Source organism: Xenopus tropicalis, chromosome 1 (genome assembly GCF_000004195.4).
Source record: "Xenopus tropicalis strain Nigerian chromosome 1, UCB_Xtro_10.0, whole genome shotgun sequence".
Classification (NCBI taxonomy): Eukaryota; Metazoa; Chordata; class Amphibia; order Anura; family Pipidae; genus Xenopus; species Xenopus tropicalis.
The window spans coordinates 214244235-214269955 of record NC_030677.2 but is presented as its reverse complement, the minus strand read 5'-3'; the positions used below and the strand labels follow the sequence as shown (position 1 = coordinate 214269955).

The window sequence follows — 25721 nt, the reverse complement described above, 5'->3', positions numbered from 1 at the left end:
ATGGTCTTCTTCTGGGAACCCTACACGTTGTGTTCATTGTGCTAGTAGGGGGGGCTATTGGGGGTGACTAAAGTATGTTTTCAGAAGTCTGATTGGTGGGTTTGGACTTGTTTGAAGCCAATGAGAGTAAATGTTTGCTTGTGGTGGAACCGTTCAGGTGCAACTGGTGGACCCTATGGTTTAGCCCAGTGATCCCCAACCAGTGCCTCGGGGGGAACATGTTGCTCCCCAACCCCTTGGATGTTGCTCTCAGTGCCCCCAAACCAGGGAGTTATTTTTGAATTCCTGACTTGGGGGCAAGTTTTGGTGAATAAAAAAAGGATTTAGTACCAAATAAAGCTGATAGGGTGCATAGAGGCCCCTAATAGCCAATCACAGCCCTTATTTGGCTCCTCTATGAACTTTTATGGTGCTTGTGTTGCTCCCCAAGTCTTTTTCCATTTGTGGCTCCTGGTGCCAGCGAGGTCGGCTCCATCCCTATATATACAGGTGTTGCTCCCCAAGTCTTTTTCCATTTGTGGCCCCTGGTGCCAGCGAGGTCGGCTCCATCCCTATATATACAGGTGTATGCAGGGAGCCCCCCCACTCGCGCAGAGACCGCCATTATCTCGATGTCGGAGGGAGATTACCTGAATCAGCAGCGCCAGGCGACGGGTCGATAATTCCGCATTCGCCTGCGTGACAGCTGCTAATGGGTTAACGGCAGGGAGGGGACGCGGCCCATCAGATAATCTCCTCTGGCACCTATAAATCGACATGGCAGCTCTGTAGCCTTCCTCTGTCTGTATGGGATATGTCTCTATGTACAGCGCGGGGGGGGGGTCGCTCTGCAGTCTCCGCACACCCACGTGTTTGTGATGGTGCGACACTCGCACAAATGCAAAATGGGATCGTCAGCTCCGGGGGGTAATTTGTGCGAACTCGGGGGCAGGAATTCCGCCCAATGGGTGAAGGTTAAAGGGGAAGTGTCAGCGACAGAAACCCCAGGCGGTAACAGAAGGGTTAACGGCTCAGATCCATTAGGCGAATCCCTGGATCAACTCGTTAAATATGTAATTAAAATGAGCAGGTTTGTGTCTTGTGCAGCCGCTTTTATATGTGTTTGTGACTCACGGAGTTTATATGTGTGTGTGTGTGTGTGTGTGCTGGGGGGTTCAGATTTAACGGGGTGCAGTCACCCTAATAGGGATCCCGTGCCTGAAACAGTCAGAGAGTAATGTATCAAATACAGTGGCACAGATCCTATCTGATCCCCCCATTGTAAGCAGCAGTCCTGCCCTGCTTTATGGCTGAGATTCTAGCTATCTGTATAACAGAGCATTCTGTCACAGTGGCACAGATCCTATCTGATCCCCCCCCATTGTAAGCAGCAGTCCTGCCCTGCTTTATGGCTGAGATTCTAGCTATCTGTATAACAGAGCATTCTGTCACAGTGGCACAGATCCTATCTGATCCCCCCCATTGTAAGCAGCAGTCCTGCCCTGCTTTATGGCTGAGATTCTAGCTATCTGTATAACAGAGCATTCTGTCACAGTGGCACAGATCCTATCTGATCCCCCCATTGTAAGCAGCAGTCCTGCCCTGCTTTATGGCTGAGATTCTAGCTATCTGTATAACAGAGCATTCTGTCACAGTGGCACAGATCCTATCTGATCCCCCCATTGTAAGCAGCAGTCCTGCCCTGCTTTATGGCTGAGATTCTAGCTATCTGTATAACAGAGCATTCTGTCACAGTGGCACAGATCCTATCTGATCCCCCCCCATTGTAAGCAGCAGTCCTGCCCTGCTTTATGGCTGAGATTCTAGCTATCTGTATAACAGAGCATTCTGTCACAGTGGCACAGATCCTATCTGATCCCCCCATTGTAAGCAGCAGTCCTGCCCTGCTTTATGGCTGAGATTCTAGCTATCTGTATAACAGAGCATTCTGTCACAGTGGCACAGATCCTATCTGACCCCCCATTGTAAGCAGCAGTCCTGCCCTGCTTTATGGCTGAGATTCTAGCTATCTGTATAACAGAGCATTCTGTCACAGTGGCACAGATCCTATCTGATCCCCCCCCATTGTAAGCAGCAGTCCTGCCCTGCTTTATGGCTGAGATTCTAGCTATCTGTATAACAGAGCATTCTGTCACAGTGGCACAGATCCTATCTGATCCCCCCATTGTAAGCAGCAGTCCTGCCCTGCTTTATGGCTGAGATTCTAGCTATCTGTATAACAGAGCATTCTGTCACAGTGGCACAGATCCTATCTGATCCCCCCCCATTGTAAGCAGCAGTCCTGCCCTGCTTTATGGCTGAGATTCTAGCTATCTGTATAACAGAGCATTCTGTCACAGTGGCACAGATCCTATCCTCGTTGCTGGGGTACCACTGTTACATTAGGTGTTGGGGAATGGAGGGTATTTATTCTCTGCTAATTAGTGGTGGCAATTAAAAGGCAGCTAATTAAAATAGGGCATTCACTGACAGCCCTTACATGCTAAGATAAGAAAAGCAAAACAAAGGGAAAGAAAACCCAACCATAATCGTTTGAAACTAAAAATAGAACTGGACAGAAGTAACATAATATGGCCAAGAACATGAAGCTGCCATGTTTAAAAAGGATGTAAAATAAGCTCGCGAGTATCCTAGTAGGGTCTAGTCTTACAGCCTCTGTGTAGGTGTCTCGAGGCTGCACGGCTGCCCCACTGACAGAGTGACCCTATCAGAAAGCACCAGGATTCTCCTGCCCGGGTCCCTATTATGGGATGTTGTCAGGGGATACAATGGCAGTCGGGAGGGAGGAATGTGGCAGATAAGATCTGGACTTTGCTGCTGGCAGGATTGTATAACAGGTGAACTTGGGCAGGGCTGGGCCTTATCCGCAGCATTCCTCTATTCTCTCCGGGCCTTCACCCTGAACTTCACTCATCGACCCCAAACCATAAACATCCCAACGTTATCGCTTCCAGCTCAATAATATCCCTTGGGTCCTTTGTAACCATCTCATGAATTCCAGAAAAGGTATCCGCAGACTCCTGTAGCCCACGAGCACCGGCTTTAGCCCACGAGCACCGGCTTTAGCCCACGAGCACCGGCTTTAGCCCACGAGCACCGGCTTTAGCCCACGAGCACCGGCTTTAGCCCACGAGCACCGGCTTTAGCCCACGAGCATCGGCTTTAGCCCACGAGCACCGGCTTTAGCCCACGAGCACCGGCTTTAGCCCACGAGCACCGGCTTTAGCCCACGAGCACCGGCTTTAGCCCACGAGCACCGGCTTTAGCCCACGAGCACCGGCTTTAGCCCAGGAGCATCGTCTTTAGCCCACGAGCACCGGCTTTAGCCCACGAGCACCGGCTTTAGCCCACGAGCACCGGCTTTAGCCCACAGGCACCGTCTTTAGCCCACAGGCACCGTCTTTAGCCCACAAGCACTGGCTTTAGGCTCTTGGCACGGGGCGTATTCACCCAAGGAGCCTGCCATTAGTTTTATTAGAAACAACCTGGATTTTGGCCAGAAAACACGATTTGGTTATTTCCCGGCCAACTGAAAATCTCCGAGCAATAATGGACCCTGGGTTCCTTGAGACTTGAGCAAAGACTTGTCTTGTCTAGATGCCTGCTATTCCCACGGAACCCTTGGCCGTTTAGATATATATCAGGGGAAGTATCTCACCCCAGACACAGAGAAGCAGCAAATTGGGAGCGAATGTGTATGACGCTCTATGGACTTTTTAACTGTAAGGGTGGTTATAGTAACATAGTAAGTAAGTTGGGTTGAAAAAAGACGTACGTCCATCACATTCAACCATAATGACTATATATAACCTGCCTAACTTATAGTTATACACTTGGCGATCCTGCAGTGGTTTATAGACTTTTTTTATTTCAAGCCCCCAATAGAGGTCCCAATACTTCCAAGAACATGTAAGATGTCAAATACATTTTACCCAGATTTGACCCTAACTGGCCTTTAAACTGAGCTTCTGGGTCTATCTAGGACAGGCATCCCCAACCTTTGTTATTGGTGATCCCGACTCAGATGTAAAAAGTGTTGATGAGTTAAATATCACAAGCATGAAAAAAGTTCTTTAGGGGTGCCAAATAAGGACTGAGGTTGGCTAATTGGTAGCCCCATGTGGTCTGATAGCCTGTTGGGGGCTCTGATTGAAGTAAAACTGTGTTTCTATGCTTCTAAAACTTGCCTCCAAGCCAGAAATTTAAAAATGGGCACCTACATTGAGGCCATTGGGAGCAACATCAAAGGGGTTGGTGAGGAACATGTTGCTCGCGAGCCATTGGTTGAGGGTCACTGATCTAGGAGATCAGTCTCATGTTCTCCCTAAATCTCACAATAAGTGGCCTTCATGCTGAGCTGGGAACCCATTGCTCTATGGGAACCGACCTGCCATTCCTCATACTGAATAGACAGACACCATACGCGTGTCCATACAAGTGTTTGCCCCCCTTCCCTTTGTTCTTCTTATTTAGGTAACTGCCGGACAGTTGGATCTGCTTCATCTGCCAGCGTACAATACACTTGGCAACATGTACATTGGGAGATTACAATTACAGATCTGATAGATCCCTTGTAATCACATAATTGGTTGTCAAAACATCCCACTGTACCATGGGATACCTGGACAGATGGTTGAATTGGCCAAAAAAAAGGGCTAGAATAAATTTCTGACCAGGTTTCAGCTCTAGAATGAGACAGGACCATCCCTTTGGTGGTTGTAAAGGTTCCGTTTGATGCGTCAACTGAATATTGCCCCAGATTCCTTCTAAAAACTGAAAAGTTCTAAAAACTTCAAAAACTGATTTGTGATTCCCAATCCCGGGAGTAACTTTAGGAAGAAGTATAATTATAGGATAATTATAGGAATTTGTAGTTTATTCTCTAGGTGGCAAGTCATATATGTAGAACCGAGCAGGGCTTTACGGGCTTTGTAAATAATTAGAACCTTAATAATGGTTTGTAAAATTTATTGCTGGGGTGGAACCTTCTGTGATTGAAGGGAAAGGAAGACAAATACGGATTTGGATTTACACCTTATTTATAATTACCAGTTCTCAATATATTCCTAGATCTACTACCCAACTCCAAATATATTCCTAGATCTAGTCCCCAAGTCCCAATATAATCCTAGATCTGCTTCTCAACATCCAATATATTCTTAGACCTACAAACCCAATTTCCAGTATATTCCTAGATCTTCTATCTCAACACCCAATATATTTCTAGATCAACAACCCAATTTCCAGTATATTCTTAGATCTTCTACTCAACTTCAAATATATTCCTAGCTCTACTTATTAGCTCCCTATACAGTGGATATAAAAAGTTTATACTTGTAAGAACCTATGCCACCGTTATTGCAAACTTGCAGTCTGTACAAAGAAGTTGAAAACAAACCTGTACCGGGAGGGACCTCCATGAGTGGGCGACCATGTTGGAAGAAGTTGCCTTCTCAAACTCTAGCTCCACCTCACTCCCTCTTTCTGTTGAGGTTCCTCAAGGCTCTGCCTTAGGCCCCCTGCTGTTCCCAATCTATACAACCTCTCTAGGGAAACTTATTCAGTCATTTGGACAGGACCACCTTTATGCTGATGGCACTTAACTCTACTCTACTCATCAATCAGTATCCATACTCCTTTAGTTTAAATGTACCCCTAACCCCTGTAGATTGTAAGATCTTGCGAGCAGGGCCTTCTGATCCCATTGTTACTCTGTATACCCTTTTGTTTGTTTGTTTTTTAAGATAATGACACGCACATGCACATGAGGAATAAGTGACACAACTCGTTCATTATGCGCATACCGGAACTTCCTTATGTGGCCGACCTACCAGCACAGGGGCAGGGTGGCCCTGATAATTATGTTGTATGGGGCCCTGGGATTTCTGATGGCAGCCCTTATTACAGCACACAGTCTTTTTGTGCAAGAGTCTACCAGTTTGGCACATCTGGACTTGGCAAGTTTTGCCCACTCTTACTTGCAAAAAATTCCCAGATCTGCCAGATTGTAAGGGCATCCCCTGGGCACAGCTCTCTTTGGGTCACCCCACAGGGTTTCAGTTGGATTACGGTCTGGGCTCTGGCTGGGCCGTTCCAGAACATTGATCCTCCTTTAATATAGCCATTGCTTTGTTGATTTAGATGTATGTTTTGGGTCGTACCGAAAGGTGACCTTCCTCTTTATCCTCAGCTTTCCACCAGATGTTTGAAGGTTTTGTGACAAAATAAACTGACACTTAGCTTAGCTATTCATAAGTAAAGGCTTCCATCTTGCTCCCCTTCCCCACCGCCCAGACATTGGAATACAAATCCTACTGATTAGGGTCACATGTGGGGAACAACCAGTACTTGCCTAGAAATCCTGCAGCCCCTCTACTGTTTCTGTCAGCCTCTTGGTGGCCTCCTTGACCAGTTGTCTCCTTCTCATCAGTCTTGGAGGGACCAGCTCCTGATCTTGGTACAGTCACCATTGAACCATATTTTCTTCACTTGTTGATGACTGTCTTCTCTATGCTCCATGGAATGTTTCATGATTTAGAGACTTTTTTGTACCCCCGTTCTGAAAGTTCTTTGCGGACCATGACTTTTGGTGAATGAGACCATTGCCGCAGGGTTTAGTTCCCCTTTAAGTTGTAGGATCAGCTTCATGTCCCAACAATTGCTTAAGATCCAACTATGACTATTTTCTCTTGTAGAAGGAAATGTATCTATATAAATAGGCATAGCTGATGAATTCCCACCTCACAGTAACAGGTTTAGAGAAGACATTTTGTCCCATCCCAACCAATCGGCAGTGGCTTTGGGTTGGTGCCCGTAGAGGCGTTGGACCGGTTCCTGCAGTTTAACCAAGTCATTGCAAATGGGCGCCAACAGGGCTCAAACTAGGTCCTTAATAAAAGGGATGGCCCAACCAGTGCCAACCAGTGCCAGCGGCCTGACCAATATTAGCCATATATCAGATCAGGCAGGTCTAAACTTCTGTTGGATGCGGTCCCACTACGACGGGGCTCCACAGACCCCAGTTGGGATCCAGTCGTTGGCCCAGGGGCCAAATGATTCAGTGATGATACCCCCTTAAGTCTCTTTGCCTATTGCCTGTACATATGTACTCAGGAAAGGAAGGAATATACCATTGCAGGGGGGTAAGGGAATGTACCATTGCTCCACTCCTGTTTACGGCAAACTCTGTGCCCCCGACTTGCCAACCAGATGGAGCCATTTAGGCCTGTTGGTTGTCTGGCCTGGCACGGGTGGCACTGGTGCAACTGTCAGTCCGGAGTGCGTCACTAATACTATAATCCCATCAGTTTGGCTTTCTCTGCAGAATTAGGGGGATAAAGCTCCGAGCAGCTGTCTGACTCGCTAGCACAGTGACCCGTAGCCTCCGTGTAGGAAACGGTAGCCAGGAGCCTCTGTGCCCTCTAATCCCTGATTCACACTGACAGGTGCCAGATTGGATCGGGGCAATAAATCCTTACTGTGTCCGTACTGGGTGATGGGGTTCTGATATCTTTGTGTGGGCACGGTGCCAGCTTCTTCCCTGTGCCCACTGCTGGGCTGCCTACTGTCTATGGGCATGATGCCATCTGCCTCTGTGTCTGCTCATTGCTGGGCTGTGGGAGGTGATGTGAGTTGTAGTTCAGCAACAACAAGAAAATGAAATTCTGGACTGTGCCACTGTCTTGCCCTAATGCTGCTGTGATTGGCTCTCACACTGGAAGTGATGGGGCCCCTGTGACTTGCCCCCCCCCCTCCAGCTGAACTCTATACACCAGGACGGGTGCCAATGGCTGAATTCTGCCCCCCCCCCAGCGTTACTAGAGCTCCGAGCAGCATTCCCCCCCCCCATAGACTTGATTTCAGCTGTAAATAATATGGGGGGGTTCCGGGCAGGGAGCCCGGGGGGGGGGCATATATACACTCACACGCCCCCGTCACAGTCTTTCTGTACAGGGAGAGAGGGCAATTAGTGGGGCAATATAGGGGGCACATTCAGACCAGGGGATCACAGGCAGATTTAATGGGGGGAAATATCCCCAAGTTGAGAGAGTGGCGCCCCCCATGGGCAGATGGTATATTCTCTGCCCTTGGGATGGGCACGTGTTTTTGGTTTCAGCCTCAGTGGGTGCTGCCCACAAACCCTCATAAAACTATGGCACATAGGGATTCCCCTGTACTAAGCACAATTCAGCAGGAACAGCCCCCTAAGTTTGCCCATAGCCTGTACAGAGAGATACCATAAAACTATGGCACATAGGGATTCCCGTACTAGCACAAAATTCAATGCCAGGAACAAGCCCCCTACCAGTTGATCATAGCCCGTACAGAGAGATACCATACAAAACTACTGGCACATAGGGATTCCTCTTGTACTATCAAATTCGCAGGAACAGCACCCCTAAGTTTGCAGCAATAGCTGTAAGAGGAGATTACCATAAACTATGGCACATAGGGATTCCCCTGTACTAAGCAACAATTCAGCAGGAACAGTCCCTAAGTTTGCCCATAGCCTGTAACAGAGAGATACCATATAAACTATGGCACATAGGGATTCCCCTGTCTGAAAGCACAATTCAGCAGGAACAACCCTCTATTTTTGCCCATAGCCTGTACAGAGAGATAACCCATAAAAACTATGCACATAGGGATCCCCTGTACTAAGGCACAATTCAGCAGGAAACAGCCCCCTAAGTTTGCACATAGCCTGTACAAGAGAGATACCATAAAACTATGGCACATAGGGATTCCCCTGTACTAAGCATAATTCAGCAGGAACAGCCCCTAAGTTTGCCCATAGCCTGTACAGAGAGAATACCATAAAACTATGGCACATAGGGAATTCCCTGTACTAAGCACAAATTCAGCAGGAACAGCCCCCTAAGTTTGCTCATAGCCTGTACAGAGAGATACATAAAACTATGGCACATAGGGAATCCCCTGTACTAAGCACAATTCAGCAGGAACAGCCCCCTAAGTTTGCTCATAGCCTGTACAGAGAGAAACCATAAAACTATGGCACATAGGGATTCCCCTGTACTAAGCACAATTCAGCAGGAACAGCCCCCTAGGTTTGCTCCCACACCCTCTCCTGTTTCATATGGTGAAATCCCTTGTGGTTCCCGTTGGACCTCTGCCCTTAGAATTGCCCTCTCAGCTGAGCCCCCTCCCCTGGAACTGTGCCCTTGGGCATCCCCGGGGGTGGGTGAGCTATAGGGGTCCGTGTCCCACTGGCAGCCGCTTCCCTGTATCCGGATCCAGTTCCCCGGCCCAGCTTGGCAGAGACAGCTCATTACTAGAGACATTCCAGCGCCATATACAGGCCGAGAGCTGCGCAGCGTCAGGGGATCTCGATTGTGACCTGTAGTAACCGCCGCGTGAATCCCAGCCAGCAGCGCCGCGGGGCTAATAGGGGGGGCAGCAGGGAGATGCGCAGGAACAGGAGGGGCAGAACGAGAAATTGGGGATGTGGGCGAGAGAGAGAGAGAAGGGAGAGAGGAGGGAGAGAGACAGTTACCAAGAGAGAGAAGGGAGAGAGGAGGGAGAGAGACAGTTACCAAGAGAGAGAGAGAGGAGTTGAGTTCCTTATCAGCTCAGAGAGGAAGAAGAAGAGGAAGAGCTGGGTGATATCTCTTTGCCACAAGTCTATGGAACGGCACCAACTGCCCCCCCCCCCCGTGCCCCCGGGTATGTGTTACTGTCTCACCAGCCTCTTCCCCAAACTGTCACACAATGTGCGGCCCCCACTCCCTATATGGGCCCCGAATGTGCCACCCCGTCCCCAGCACTCACACATCTGCTTCCTCATTGGCCCCTCTCCCCCCCATCCCCAAACAGCCAGATCCCTCTCACCTATGGGCTATGAGCAAACTTAGGGGGCTGTTCCTGCTGAATTGTGCTTAGTACAGGGGAATCCCTATGTGCCATAGTTTTATGGTATCTCTCTGTACAGGCTATGGGCAAACTTAGGGGCTGTTCCTGCTGAATTGTGCTTAGTACAGGGGAATCCCTATGGTGCCATAGTTTTTATGGTATCTCTCTGTACAGGCTATGAGCAAACTTAGGGGCTGTTCCTGCTTGAATTGTGCCTTAGTACAGTGGAATCCCTATGTGCCATAGTTTTATGGTATCTCTCTGTACAGGCTATGAGCAAACTTAGGGGGCTGTTCCTGCTGAATTGTGCTTAGTACAGGGGAATCCCTATGTGCCATAGTTTTATGGTATCTCTCTGTACAGGCCTATGAGCAAACTTAGGGGGCTGTTCCTGCTGATTGTGCTTAGTACAGGGGAATCCCTATGTGCCATAGTTTTATTGGTATCTCTCTGTACAGGCTATGAGCAAACTTATGGGGCTGTTCCTGCTGAATTGTGCTTAGTACAGGGGAATCCCTATGTGCCATATGTCTATGAAGATTTTCATTCAGTCTATGAAGAAGCTGCTCGGATGAGTAGTGAAACGTCTTCAATGATTACTAAACAAGTCCAGTTGCTTCAAATTTATTTATACTAGATACCTATGTGCCATAGTTTTATGGTATCTCTCTGTACAGGCTATGAGCAAACTTAGGGGGCTGTTCCTGCTGAATTGTGCTTAGTACAGGGGAATCCCTATGTGCCATAGTTTTATGGTATCTCTCTGTACAGGCTATGAGCAAACTTAGGGGGCTGTTCCTGCTGAATTGTGCTTAGTACAGGGGAATCCCTATGTGCCATAGTTTTATGGTATCTCTCTGTACAGGCTATGAGCAAACTTAGGGGGCTGTTCCTGCTGAATTGTGCTTAGTACAGGGGAATCCCTATGTGCCATAGTTTTATGGTATCTCTCTGTACAGGCTATGAGCAAACTTAGGGGTCTGTTCCTGCCAAACCCCCTACAATACCAGATTGCACCCCCTTTGCTATAAAGCCCCCCCTGCAGGAGAGGAACGACGGTGACATCTCAGTAGAAGCCGGAGGAGACAGAGCGAGAGGGGAATAACGAATACAGTTAATTAATGTTGCCAATAGACTGACACCCCCGAGGGGAGAGATGAAAGGAGGGTTAGTGTCCCTCGCTAAATACTCGTAATCTTATGTAATTAAAGGGAAGGTGGGGGCGCAGGGGGGGGCGATGGGATTAATTATCATTCCATTGGGCTGAGTGCTGCTGGCTGGAGCGCAGGGAAGGGAGCGTTTCTGCTAAGCTGCGCTAAACCAGGAAAGCATATTAACATTTACTGGAATAGAAGCGCTGAGAGGCTGAGGCTTTGTGGGTAATTCATTATAAGGTGACCTTGGGCATGTGTTGTGCACCCAAAGATTGTAAGCTCTGTGGCCCAGTAACTGTGAGATTAACGCTCAGTGTATTGTAATCAGGAGTGTCCCATGCATAATGTATATTATATATAGATATAGCCTGGACTGTCAGCTCCTGTGCCCATAAATCAGCCCCTCGGGCCCTAGAGTGCAAGCTCCAGGGTCTCGCCCACAAATGAACGTCTCGCTCTCAGCCAGACTGTCACTGATATGCGCTAATTGTGTCATTAACTTCATTATGTACGGGCCGTGCCACTAGCAGGGGGTTTCCCAGTCTGTGTAGGTCCTTGTACCTGTAACTGACACTTAGTATTAGGGGGAGGAGCTTTCAGAAATGTCCATTTTTATAACTCGAGTGACGTAGAAACCACTTTGGAAAGTGACTTAGAAATTGTATTTCTGTTTTTGGGTCAAGTTCCCCTTTAAACAGCGGTGCCATTGGGAATTGCAAATAGAATTGCCCCCCCCCCCCCAAGGATGAGGATCATGGCATTACATAGAGTCACTCTGAGTCCCACATAATGCCACCCAATATATACACAGGTATGGGATCTGTTATCTGAAAACCCATTATCCAGAAAGTTCAAAATTATCTCCCATAGACTCCATTTTAAGATAATAATTCTAAATTTTAAAACTGATTTCCCTTTTCTCTGTAATAATAAAACAGTACCTGTACTTGATCCCAACTAAGATATAATTACCCCTTATTGGGGCAGAACAGCCCTATTGGGTTTATTTAATGGTTAAATGATTCCCTTTTCTCTGTAATAATAAAACAGTACCTGTACTTGATCCCAACTAAGATATAATTACCCCTTATTGGGGCAGAACAGCCCTATTGGGTTTATTTCATGGTTAAATGATTCCCTTTTCTCTGTAATAATAAAACAGTACCTGTACTTGATCCCAACTAAGATATAATTACCCCTTATTGGGGCAGAACAGCCCTATTGGGTGTATTTAATGGTTAAATGATTCCCTTTTCTCTGTAATAATAAAACAGTACCTGTACTTGATCCCAACTAAGATATAATTACCCCTTATTGGGGCAGAATAGCCCTATTGGGTGTATTTAATGGTTAAATGATTCCCTTTTCTCTGTAATAATAAAACAGTACCTGTACTTGATCCCAACTAAGATATAATTACCCCTTATTGGGGGCAGAACAGCCCTATTGGGTTTATTTCATGGTTAAATGATTCCCTTTTCTCTGTAATAATAAAACAGTACCTGTACTTGATCCCAACTAAGATATAATTACCCCTTATTGGGGCAGAACAGCCCTATTGGGTTTATTTAATGGTTAAATGATTCCCTTTTCTCTGTAATAATAAAACAGTACCTGTACTTGATCCCAACTAAGATATAATTACCCCTTATTGGGGCAGAACAGCCCTATTGGGTTTATTTCATGGTTAAATGATTTTTTGTAAGACTAAAGGTACAGAGATCTAATTTACAGAAAGAAGTATAAGGCAGGGGCATATTGAGATTACTACCCCCTGGGTGGCAGATTCTCCCTGGAGGGTACTTATAGAGTAGGGATCCCCAACCTTTCTTACTCGGGAGCCACAGTCAAAGGTAAAAAGACTTGGGGAGCAACACAAGCACCATAGAAGTTCATGGAGGAGCCAAATAAGGGCTGTGATTGGCTATTAGGGGCCTCTATGCACCCTATCAGCTTACAGGGGCTTTATTTGGTAGGAAATCTTGTTTTTATTCAACCAAAACTTGCCCCCAAGTCAGGAATTCAAAAATAACTCCCTGGTTTGGGGGCACTGAGAGCAACATCCAAGGGGTTGGGGAGCAACATGTTCCCCTCGAGCCACTGGTTGGGGATCACTGTTATAGAGGTTCTGGGCCTAATTACTTGCATCAGGGCCGCCATCAGGGGGGTACAGAGGGTACAACTGTACCGGGCCCCATAAAAAATCTTCTCTCTTATGGGGCCCGGTCTCGTCGCGATGGTTACGCAATTTGCGTAAGCTACGCATGAAGTTACGCCAAAATGTACGCAATTGACGTAACTTACGCAAAAACTGCTTTGAAAGCTACGTAACATGCCTTGGACTTAAGTAACTTGCGTATGAAGCAAAAGAGAGGCAGAGAGGCTTTTCAGAGACAAACTCCAGTGACCAACAATGAATTAAAGAACTTAAGGTAAATCCCACTGCCCCAATGAACTGACTGACTTATTAGCACTTTATTGTTCATTTAAACTATTTATATGAACTGCTTATTATAGTAAAACATCAACTGTTTATATTGGCACACAATTGGTATGGCCACTATTTTGGTACTGTGGCTTGTGTTCATGGGGGGCCCATATAAATGACTTGTGTGGGGCCCCAAAGTTTCTGATGGCCGCCCTGACTTGCATCACTGCTGGTAACGAGATTTAATTATGAAAGAACTGACAGCCAGGTAGGAGGGAGGAGACTGGCAGTCAGGCAGGAGGAGAGGGAGGAGACTGGCAGTCAGGCAGGAGGGGAAGGAGGAGACTGGCAGTCAGGCAGGAGGGGAAGGAGGAGACTGGCAGTCAGGCAGGAGGAGAGGGAGGAGACTGGCAGTCAGGCAGGAGGGGAAGAAGGAGACTGGCAGTCAGGCAGGAGGGGAAGAAGGAGACTGGCAGTCAGGCAGGAGGGGAAGAAGGAGACTGGCAGTCAGGCAGGAGGGGATGAAGGAGACTGGCAGTCAGGCAGGAGGGGATGAAGGAGACTGGCAGTCAGGCAGGAGGGGATGAAGGAGACTGGCAGTCAGGCAGGAGGGAAAGAAGGAGACTGGCAGTCAGGCAGGAGGGAAAGAAGGAGACTGGCAGTCAGGCAGGAGGGGAAGGAGGAGACTGGCAGTCAGGCAGGAGGGGAAGGAGGAGACTGGCAGTCAGGCAGGAGGGGAAGGAGGAGACTGGCAGTCAGGCAGGAGGGGAAGGAGGAGACTGGCAGTCAGGCAGGAGGGGAAGGAGGAGGCTGGCAGTCAGGCCTATGTGGGGCATCAGGTTGCGTGCCACTGAGATGCAGGCAGAGATAATTAGTTGGGCTCAGCTGGGACGTTACACATGGTGCCGAGGAGATGAAATGTGCGGAATGAGGAGCCGGTTGGACCAGTGAGAGTGGAACCGACTGTAATTACCGGACTGAGCAGCTTGGGGCTCTCCGGCCCAGTGTGACAGGCGGCTTGGGGCTCTCCGGCCCAGTGTGACAGGCGGCTTGGGGCTCTCCGGCCCAGTGTGACAGGCGGCTTGGGGCTCTCCGGCCCAGTGTGACAGGCGGCTTGGGGCTCTCCGGCCCAGTGTGACAGGCGGCTTGGGGCTCTCCGGCCCAGTGTGACAGGCGGCTTGGGGCTCTTACACTCTCCTATACTGAGAAAGGGATCAGCCAGTTTCCCCCTGTGCTATATAGTATGAATAAAGCATTGCTGCACAGAACCAGCACTGGGGCAACTGGATCCACAACAGCTTCCTGAAAGCATTTTGTGCCGTACAGCCATGTACCCTATATTCTGTAACATGTTACTGACAGGGAGCTAATAGGCAGGGAATCAGGTGTAAGTGAGACATGTACCCTATATTCTGTAACATGTTACTGACAGGGAGCTAATAGGCAGGGAATCAGGTGTAAGTGAGACATGTACCCTATATTCTGTAACACGTTACTGACAGGGAGCTAATAGGTAGGGAATCAGGTGTAAGTGAGACATGTACCCTATATTCTGTAACACGTTACTGACAGGGAGCTAATAGGTAGGGAATCAGGTGTAAGTGAGACATGTACCCTATATTCTGTAACACGTTACTGACAGGGAGCTAATAAGTAGGGAATCAGGTGTCAGTGAGACATGTACCCTATATTCTGTAACACGTTACTGAGAGGGAGCTAATAGGCAGGGAATCAGGTGTCAGTGAGACATGTACCCTATATTCTGTAACACGTTACTGACAGGGAGCTAATAGGCAGGGAATCAGGTGTAAGTGAGACATGTACCCTATATTCTGTAACACGTTACTGACAGGGAGCTAATAAGTAGGGAATCAGGTGTCAGTGAGACATGTACCCTATATTCTGTAACACGTTACTGAGAGGGAGCTAATAGGTAGGGAATCAGGTGTAAGTGAGACATGTACCCTATATTCTGTAACACGTTACTGACAGGGAGCTAATAGGTAGGGAATCAGGTGTAAGTGAGACATGTACCCTATATTCTGTAACACGTTACTGACAGGGAGCTAATAAGTAGGGAATCAGGTGTCAGTGAGACATGTACCCTATATTCTGTAACACGTTACTGAGAGGGAGCTAATAGGCAGGGAATCAGGTGTAAGTGAGACATGTACCCTATATTCTGTAACACGTTACTGACAGGGAGCTAATAGGCAGGGAATCAGGTGTCAGTGAGACATGTACCCTATATTTGTAACACGTTACTGACAGGGAGCTAATAGGCAGGGAATCAGGTGTCAGTGAGACATGTACCCTATATTCTGTAACACGTTACTGACAGGGAGCTAATAGGCAGGGAATCAGGTGTCAGTGAGACATGTACCCTATATTCTGTAACACGTTACTGAGAGGGAGCTAATAGGTAGGGAATCAGGTGTAAGTGAGACATGTACCCTATATTCTGTAACACGTTACTGACAGGGAGCTAATAGGTAGGGAATCAGGTGTAAGTGAGACATGTACCCTATATTCTGTAACACGTTACTGACAGGGAGCTAATAAGTAGGGAATCAGGTGTCAGTGAGACATGTACCCTATATTCTGTAACACGTTACTGAGAGGGAGCTAATAGGCAGGGAATCAGGTGTAAGTGAGACATGTACCCTATATTCTGTAACACGTTACTGACAGGGAGCTAATAGGCAGGGAATCAGGTGTAAGTGAGACATGTACCCTATATTTGTAACACGTTACTGACAGGGAGCTAATAGGCAGGGAATCAGGTGTAAGTGAGACATGTACCCTATATTCTGTAACACGTTACTGAGAGGGAGCTAATAGGCAGGGAATCAGGTGTCAGTGAGACATGTACCCTATATTCTGTAACACGTTACTGACAGGGAGCTAATAGGCAGGGAATCAGGTGTCAGTGAGACATGTACCCTATATTCTGTAACACGTTACTGACAGGGAGCTAATAGGCAGGGAACCCCATATGTACCCTATTTTTTTTCAGCTGACTGACTCGCTGAGCATGTGATGTTTAGTCTGCCACATTTCCCTGCCTGACGGGCACCGGGGTGGGTAAATAACAATGTGAGTATCAGGCGGTTCCCAGGGAAGGAGTTGGCACAGGTTGGTCAGAGAACAGCGAGTCCCTGGGCTCGGCCCCCCCCCTGGGAATTAATAAATAACCCAGTAGCATTGTCCTCCCAGCAATCACTCTTCTACTGCGACACCCCTACTATTCACTGCTTATCAGTTGCCCGTGTGTGGCGCCGCCGCCCTGCCTCCGATACTGGGGCCCCCATGTGCTGTTTGTTCTGTATCGTTACACCCCCAAACTGTATATAGCCCAGGGCCCGAGTACCCCCCCATACTGTATATAGCACAGGGCCCGAGTACCCCCCCATACTGTATATAGCACAGGGCCCGAGGACCCCCCCATACTGTATATAGCACAGGGCCCGAGGACCCCCCCATACTGTATATAGCCCAGGGCCCCCATACTGTATATAGCCCAGGGCCCCCATACTGTATATAGCACAGGCCCCCCCATACTGTATATAGCACAGGGCCCCCATACTGTATATAGCCCAGGCCCCCCCATACTGTATATAGCACAGGGCCCCCATACTGTATATAGCACAGGGCCCCATGCTGTATATAGCACAGGGCCCCCATACTGTATATAGCACAGGGCCCCCATACTGTATATAGCCCAGGGCCCCCATACTGTATATAGCCCAGGGCCCCCATACTGTATATAGCCCAGGGCACCCATACTGTATATAGCCCGGGGCCCCTATACTGTATATAGCCCGGGGCCCCCATACTGTATATAGCACGGGGCCCCCATACTGTATATAGCCCGGGGCCCCCATACTGTATATAGCCCGGGGCCCCCATACTGTATATAGCCCGGGGCCCCCATACTGTATATAGCCCAGGGCCCCCATACTGTATATAGCACAGGGCCCCCATACTGTATATAGCCCAGGGCCCCCATACTGTATATAGCCTGGGGCCCCCATACTGTATATAGCCCGGGGCCCCCATACTGTATATAGCACAGGGCCCCCATACTGTATATAGCCCAGGGCCCCCATACTGTATATAGCCCGGGGCCCCCATACTGTATATAGCACAGGCCCCCCCATACTGTATATAGCACGGGGCCCCCAAACTGTATATAGCACATGGCCCGGATATTACACTTTCTTTTGAATCTGTATATTTAGGGTTAATCCCTATGGAATTTCTCTTTGCACAATGTAAACTGAAAGGCGCCACTGGCTGTATTGGGAGTGTGCTGGGATTGAATGGGTTAATAAGAGGAGACTCCTGGAAATGTGTGTTTGTAGCTATTGTGTTGCACTAACCCCTCCCACGGGGGCACTTACCCCTCCCACGGGGGCACCTACCCCTCCCACGGGGGCACCTACCCCTCCCACGGGGGCACTTACCCCTCCCACGGGGGCACTAACCCCTCCCACGGGGGCACTTACCCCTCCCATGGGGGCACTTACCCCTCCCACGGGGGCACTGGGGCTGCTGGGTAGATTTGCTGAGGGGGAGGAGCTTATCTGTTGGCACAGTTAGTTGTTTGCCAGTTCCGATGCCTTCGGGCCCTGCAGGAGATTGGCACAGGGGCAACACGGAACCGGGCGCCTATGACTCTGGGGCAGTTGCGCCCTACTGACCGATGTAACCCCCAGGGTCACCCCATAAGCGCACCCCATTATTGATGCCTGTCAGTTCTGGGTTGGGGGCCCCGGGTCCCATTGCTTGTGGGTTGGAATGAACCTGATACTGACTGGGGGCCCCGGGGGTGGGAATTCCCCAATGTGACTCCCAAACTTCATCCACCCACAAAGGGGTAAGTGCTTGGGTGCATATCCCAGCATGCTCAGCGCCCGACTGCCTGTCCTGTTTGTGTTCCGTAAAGCAGATCCGCTTGTTTGTTCTGCCCCGGAGCTTATTCCTATATACCCCCCCCCCCCCCACATAAGGACCTCCCACAAATCTAAGAATTATGGGAAGGGGGGGGGATTCCAACTCAAGAGCAGCAAACCAATCAAATGTGAGCTAATGGGGGTGCCCCCTTCTAGAAAGGATCTACTGGCAACTATACAGTTAAACATATACTCTATTTCATTACTGCCCCCCCTTATATATTTATATATAGTGCCCCCCCCCTTAACTGCCCCCCCTTCCCCAGTGTAACCAATCCCAACTGGGCCAGCCTTTCCCCATAACTGAGCCCATTCCCTTTATCAGCTTAGTCGCTCTTCCCTGTACTTTCTCTATTTCATTACTGCCCCCCCTTATATATTTATATATAGTGACCCCCCCCTTAACTGCCCCCCCCCCCCCCAGTGTAACCAATCCCAACTGGGCCAGCCTTTCCCCATAACTGAGCCCATTCCCTTTATCAGCTTAGTCGCTCTTCCCTGTACTTTCTCTATTTCATTACTGCCCCCCCTTATATATTTATATATAGTGACCCCCCCCTTATATATTTATATATAGTGACCCCCCCCCCCCTTAACTGCCCCCCCCCCCAGTGTAACCAATCCCAACTGGGCCAGCCTTTCCCCATAACTGAGCCCATTCCCTTTATCAGCTTAGTCGCTCTTCCCTGTACTTTCTCTATTTCATTACTGCCCCCCCTTATATATTTATATATAGTGACCCCCCCCTTAACTGCCCCCCCCCCCCCCAGTGTAACCAATCCCAACTGGGCCAGCCTTTCCCATAACTGAGCCCATTCCCTTTATCAGCTTAGTCGCTCTTCCCTGTACTTTCTCTATTTCATTACTGCCCCCCCTTATATATTTATATATAGTGACCCCCCCTTAACTGCCCCTTCCCCAGTGTAACCAATCCCAACTGGGCCAGCCTTTCCCCATAACTGAGCCCATTCCCTTTATCAGCTTAGTCGCTCTTCCCTGTACTTTCTCTATTTCATTACTGCCCCCCCCTTATATATTTATATATAGTGACCCCCCTTAACTGCCCCCCCCCAGTGTAACCAATCCCAACTGGGCCAGCCTTTCCCCATAACTGAGCCCATTCCCTTTATCAGCTTAGTCACTCTTCCCTGTACTTTCTCTATTTCATTACTGCCCCCCCTTATATATTTATATATAGTGACCCCCCCCCTTAACTGCCCCCCCCCCCCCCAGTGTAACCAATCCCAACTGGGCCAGCCTTTCCCCATAACTGAGCCCATTCCCTTTATCAGCTTAGTCGCTCTTCCTGTACTTTCTCTATTTCATTACTGCCCCCCTTATATATTTATATATAGTGACCCCCCCTTAACTGCCCCTTCCCCAGTGTAACCAATCCCAACTGGGCCAGCCTTTCCCCATAACTTACCCCCTCTATTACCCTTATCAGTCTGGGTGTGGGGTAGTTGCTCAAGGTCACAATGAACTGCCTCTGGTTCTGATTGGCCGGATCCAGCCCAGTAAGTGACTGCAACTGATCATGTGTTTGGTTGACAGTTCCATGTGCATTAGACCAATAGAGTCACTGCTGGTTGGTTGCTATGGGTTAGTTGAAGGGGCAGATACTGACCCCCATTACATTGTCCCCCTATTATTCGGTTAGTGGAGAATATTTGGGGGTTAAAAAGCAGAAAGTGAATGAGTAATGGCCCCGCAGGTCACACCCGCCCCCCCCCCCCACATACACACGCGTGTAGCGCCACACCCATCGCACATAATGAAAAGATAATAATATTACGAGTGAGTTGTGTTTGTTGGAGGCCGAGGGCCCCGGGGTGGGATCTGTTGTCATGGTTACAATGGGAGCAATTAAAGGCAAACTACGCTCCTCGCTGCTAGGAATGAGCGCGGAACAGGGCGGGGCCTCATTTGGGCGTTTACTTGTTTCTCTTTCTCTTGGATCCCGGGAGGCGAATAAAGGGTTATTGTGCGTAGAACCAACTGTGGGAAACTGCAACTAACCAGGGGCAAAAACCACTAAATACCCTGTGGGCGGAGCTTCACCCCCCGTACTGTAACCCCCAGCGTTATATATAGAGATATAGGGAGAGGGAACGCCCCCCCCCCGTACTGTAACCCCCAGCGTTATATATAGAGATATAGGGAGAGGGAATGCCCCCCCCGTACTGTAACCCCCAGCGTTATATATAGAGATATAGGGAGAGGGAACGCCCCCCCCCCGTACTGTAACCCCCAGCGTTATATATAGAGATATAGGGAGAGGGAACGCCCCCCCCCGTACTGTAACCCCCAGCGTTATATATAGAGATATAGGGAGAGGGAACGCCCCCCCCCCCGTACTGTAACCCCCAGCGTTATATATAGAGATATAGGGAGAGGGAACGCCCCCCCCCCGTACTGTAACTCCCAGCGTTATATATAGAGATATAGGGAGAGGGAACGGCCCCCCCGTACTGTAACCCCCAGCGTTATATATAGAGATATAGGGAGAGGGAACGCCCCCCCGTACTGTAACCCCAGCGTTATATATAGAGATATAGGGAGAGGGAACGCCCCCCCCGTACTGTAACTCCCAGCGTTATATATAGAGATATAGGGAGAGGGAACGGCCCCCCCGTACTGTAACTCCCAGCGTTATATATAGAGATATAGGGAGAGGGAACGCCCCCCCCGTACTGTAACTCCCAGCGTTATATATAGAGATATAGGGAGAGGGAACGGCCCCCCCGTACTGTAACTCCCAGCGTTATATATAGAGATATAGGGAGAGGGAACGGCCCCCCCGTACTGTAACCCCCAGCGTTATATATAGAGATATAGGGAGAGGGAACACCCCCCCCGTACTGTAACCCCCAGCGTTATATATAGAGATATAGGGAGAGGGAACGCCCCCCCCGTACTGTAACCCCCAGCGTTATATATAGAGATATAGGGAGAGGGAACGCCCCCCCCCCGTACTGTAACCCCCAGCGTTATATATAGAGATATAGGGAGAGGGAACGCCCCCCCCCCCCCGTACTGTAACTCCCAGCGTTATATATAGAGATATAGGGAGAGGGAACGGCCCCCCCGTACCGTAACCCCCAGCGTTATATATAGAGATATAGGGAGAGGGAACGCCCCCCCCCCGTACTGTAACCCCCAGCGTTATATATAGAGATATAGGGAGAGGGAACGCCCCCCCCCGTACTGTAACCCCCAGCGTTATATATAGAGATATAGGGAGAGGGAACACCCCCCCTGTACTGTAACCCCAGCGTTATATATAGAGATATAGGGAGAGGGAACACCCCCCCGTACTGTAACCCCCAGCGTTATATATAGAGATATAGGGAGAGGGAACGCCCCCCCCGTACTGTAACCCCCAGCGTTATATATAGAGATATAGGGAGAGGGAACGCCCCCCCCGTACTGTAACCCCCAGTGTTATATATAGAGATATAGGGAGAGGGAACGGCCCCCCCGTACTGGAACCCCCAGTGTTATATATAGAGATATAGGGAGAGGGAACACCCCCCCCGTACTGTAACCCCCAGTGTTATATATAGAGATATAGGGAGAGGGAACGCCCCCCGTACTGTAACCCCCAGTGTTATATATAGAGATATAGGGAGAGGGAACGCCCCCCGTACTGTAACCCCCAGTGTTATATATAGAGATATAGGGAGAGGGAACGCCCCCCCCCGTACTGTAACCCCAGCGTTATATATAGAGATATAGGGAGAGGGAACGCCCCCCCCGTACTGTAACCCCCAGCGTTATATATAGAGATATAGGGAGAGGGAACACCCCCCCCCCGTACTGTAACCCCAGCGTTATATATAGAGATATAGGGAGAGGGAACACCCCCCCCCCGTACTGTAACCCCCAGCGTTATATATAGAGATATAGGGAGAGGGAACACCCCCCCCCGTACTGTAACCCCCAGCGTTATATATAGAGATATAGGGAGAGGGAACACCCCCCCCCGTACTGTAACCCCCAGCGTTATATATAGAGATATAGGGAGAGGGAACACCCCCCCCCCGTACTGTAACCCCCAGCGTTATATATAGAGATATAGGGAGAGGGAACGCCCCCCCGTACTGTAACCCCCAGTGTTATATATAGAGATATAGGGAGAGGGAACGCCCCCCCCGTACTGTAACCCCCAGCGTTATATATAGAGATATAGGGAGAGGGAACACCCCCCCCCGTACTGTAACCCCCAGCGTTATATATAGAGATATAGGGAGAGGGAACGGCCCCCCCCGTACTGTAACCCCCAGCGTTATATATAGAGATATAGGGAGAGGGAACGCCCCCCCCCCGTACTGTAACCCCCAGCGTTATATATAGAGATATAGGGAGAGGGAACGCCCCCCCCGTACTGTAACCCCCAGCGTTATATATAGAGATATAGGGAGAGGGAACGCCCCCCCCCCGTACTGTAACCCCAGCGTTATATATAGAGATATAGGGAGAGGGAACGCCCCCCCCGTACTGTAACCCCCAGTGTTATATATAGAGATATAGGGAGAGGGAACGCCCCCCCCCGTACTGTAACCCCCAGCGTTATATATAGAGATATAGGGAGAGGGAACGCCCCCCCCCCGTACTGTAACCCCCAGCGTTATAGGGGGGTTACGCTGTGTGCTTCGGTTCAGCTTTAGTTCTGCTACCTGGTTGCTAGGGTAATGAGCTTTAGCAACCAGATAACCGTTAAGTTTGAAACCTGACAAACACTATATATATTGACATGACCCCTGATTGGTGAGGTAAGGAAAGCCCTGATTGGGGCAGTTGGGAGTAAGGAAATCAAGCTCTCATTGGCCCTTATTGGTGCAATGAAAAATCAAGCCCTGATTGGATAAGAGAAACAGCACCAATAAGAATAGATACAGGGAGTTGTTGCACTGCAGGAAGCACCGACACTGGGAATGTTCCATAGAGAAGGGTGCAGGGGGTGCAACTCCCAGCGGGGCACTGTGAGCGTCATTGGCCCTGAGCTGACTGACTGTCTGTGTCTCTGTCTGTCTGTGTGTCTGTCTCTGTCTGTCTGTCTGTGTCTCTGTCTGTGTGTCAGTCTCTGTCTGTCTGTCTGTGTCTCTGTCTGTGTGTCTGTCTCTGTCTGTCTGTCTGTGTCTCTGTCTGTGTGTCTGTGTCTCTGTCTGTGTGTCAGTCTCTGTCTGTCTGTGTGTCTGTCTCTGTCTGTCTGTGTCTGTCTGTGTGTCAATCTCTGTCTGTCTGTCTGTCTGTGTCTCTGTCTGTCTGTCTGTCTGTGTGTCTGTCTCTGTCTGTCTGTGTCTCTGTCTGTGTGTCAGTCTCTGTCTGTCTGTCTGTGTGTCTGTCTCTGTCTGTCTGTCTGTGTCTCTGTCTGTGTGTCTGTCTCTGTCTTTCTTTCTGTGTCTCTGTCTGTATGTCTGTCTCTGTGTCTGTGTGTCTGTCTCTGTCTGTCTGTGTCTCTGTCTGTCTCTGTGTCTCTGTCTGTGTGTCTCTGTCTGTCTGTGTGTCTGTCTCTGTCTGTGTGTCTGTGTCTCTGTCTGTGTGTCTGTCTCTGTCTGTCTGTGTCTCTGTCTGTGTGTCTGTCTCTGTCTGTCTGTGTGTCTGTGTCTGTCTGTCTGTCTGTGTCTCTGTCTGTGTGTCTGTCTCTGTCTGTCTGTGTCTCTGTCTATGTGTCTGTCTGTCTGTCTGTATCTCTGTCTGTGTGTCTGTGTCTCTGTCTGTCTTTCTGTCTGTGTCTCTGTCTGTGTGTCTGTCTCTGTCAGTGTGTCTGTCTGTGTGTCTGTCTCTGTCTGTGATTCTGTATTTCTGTCTGTGTCTCTGTCTGTGTGTCTGTCTCTGTCAGTGTGTCTGTCTGTGTGTCTGTCTCTGTCTGTGATTCTGTATTTCTGTCTGTGTCTCTGTCTGTGTGTCTGTCTCTGTCTGTCTGTGTCTCTGTCTGTGTGTCCGTGTCTCTGTCTGTCTGTGTGTCTGTCTCTGTCTGTGTCTCTGTCTGTCTGTGTGTCTGTCTCTGTCTGTGTGTCTGTCTGTCTGTGTGTCTGTCTCTGTCTGTCTGTGTGTCTGTCTCTGTCTGTGTGTCTGTCTCTGTCTGTCTGTGTCTCTGTCTGTGTGTCCGTGTCTCTGTCTGTCTGTGTGTCTGTCTCTGTCTGTGTCTCTGTCTGTCTGTGTGTCTGTCTCTGTCTGTGTGTCTGTCTGTCTGTGTGTCTGTCTCTGTCTGTCTGTGTGTCTGTCTCTGTCTGTGTGTCTGTCTCTGTCTGTGTGTCTGTGTCTGTCTGTCTGTGTCTCTGTCTGTGTGTCTGTCTCTGTCTGTCTGTCTGTGTCTCTGTCTATGTGTCTGTCTGTCTCTGTCTGTCTGTATCTCTGTCTGTGTGTCTGTGTCTCTGTCTGTCTTTCTGTCTGTGTGTCTGTCTCTGTCTGTGTGTCTGTATTTCTGTCTGTGTGTCTCTCTCTGTGTGTCTGTATTTCTGTCTGTGTCTCTGTCTGTGTGTCTGTATTTCTGTCTGTGTGTCTGTCTCTGTGTGTCTCTCTCTGTGTGTCTGTATTTCTGTCTGTGTGTCTGTCTCTGTCTGTCTGTGTCTCTGTCTGTGTGTCTGTATTTCTGTCTGTGTCTCTGTGTGTCTGTATTTCTGTCTGTGTGTCTGTCTGTCTCTGTTCCACATCGCAGTGTCAGCCAGTGACCGTTGGCACTGAGAGAGGCAATGAGATGATGGGGTGGGGGCCGTTATTCCCAGTATATTCCCAGTATATTCCCAGTATATTCCCAGTATGAGCTCATAGCTGTCCCACCCTGGTGCATAACGCCCCCCCACCCTCTCTCCTGGGGTTGGACTGTGTGTGCTTTTTGATTGGCCGGGATTCAGTTGTGTTAGTTCTGCTCCCTCCCTCTGTACCTGTAACCCCTCCCTATTTACCCCTAGCTGTTTGCCCTACCCAAGCCCTAGGGGGCGCAGTCTCTCCCAGGGTAAGTAGAAGTTGCTGTAATAAAATGCCTGACCTTGTGCCCGTAGGTGCGCCACCGCCAATCCGGGCAGATCATGGTACTGAAAATGAACAAGATGATGAGCAATCGGGCAAATATGCTGAGGGAGGTGCAACTCATGAACCGACTCTGTCACCCCAACATCCTGCGGTAGGTCATGTGACACCCCCTTATATATATATATATATATATGGCAAAATATTGGAATAATATTATAGTAATATTGTACTTCTGTCCCTCTGCCTCCCCCTAGTGTCACTCACTGGTACTGTCTCCTGTGCCCCCCCTAGTGTCACTCACTGGTACTGTCTCCTGTGCCCCCCCTAGTGTCACTC

The 25721-nt window shown here is 49.2% G+C and overlaps 1 protein-coding gene across 1 annotated transcript in view; it reads left to right on the top strand.

Moving 5' to 3' along the window:
- Window positions 1-25721, top strand: part of LOC101730247 (dual specificity testis-specific protein kinase 1) — a 52899-nt gene that overhangs the window by 987 nt on the left and 26191 nt on the right. Inside the window, exon 2 of the mRNA XM_031894995.1 lies at window positions 25415-25536. Within this exon, the coding sequence (XP_031750855.1) occupies window positions 25415-25536 (122 nt within the window). The remainder of the gene's footprint in view (window positions 1-25414; window positions 25537-25721) is intronic.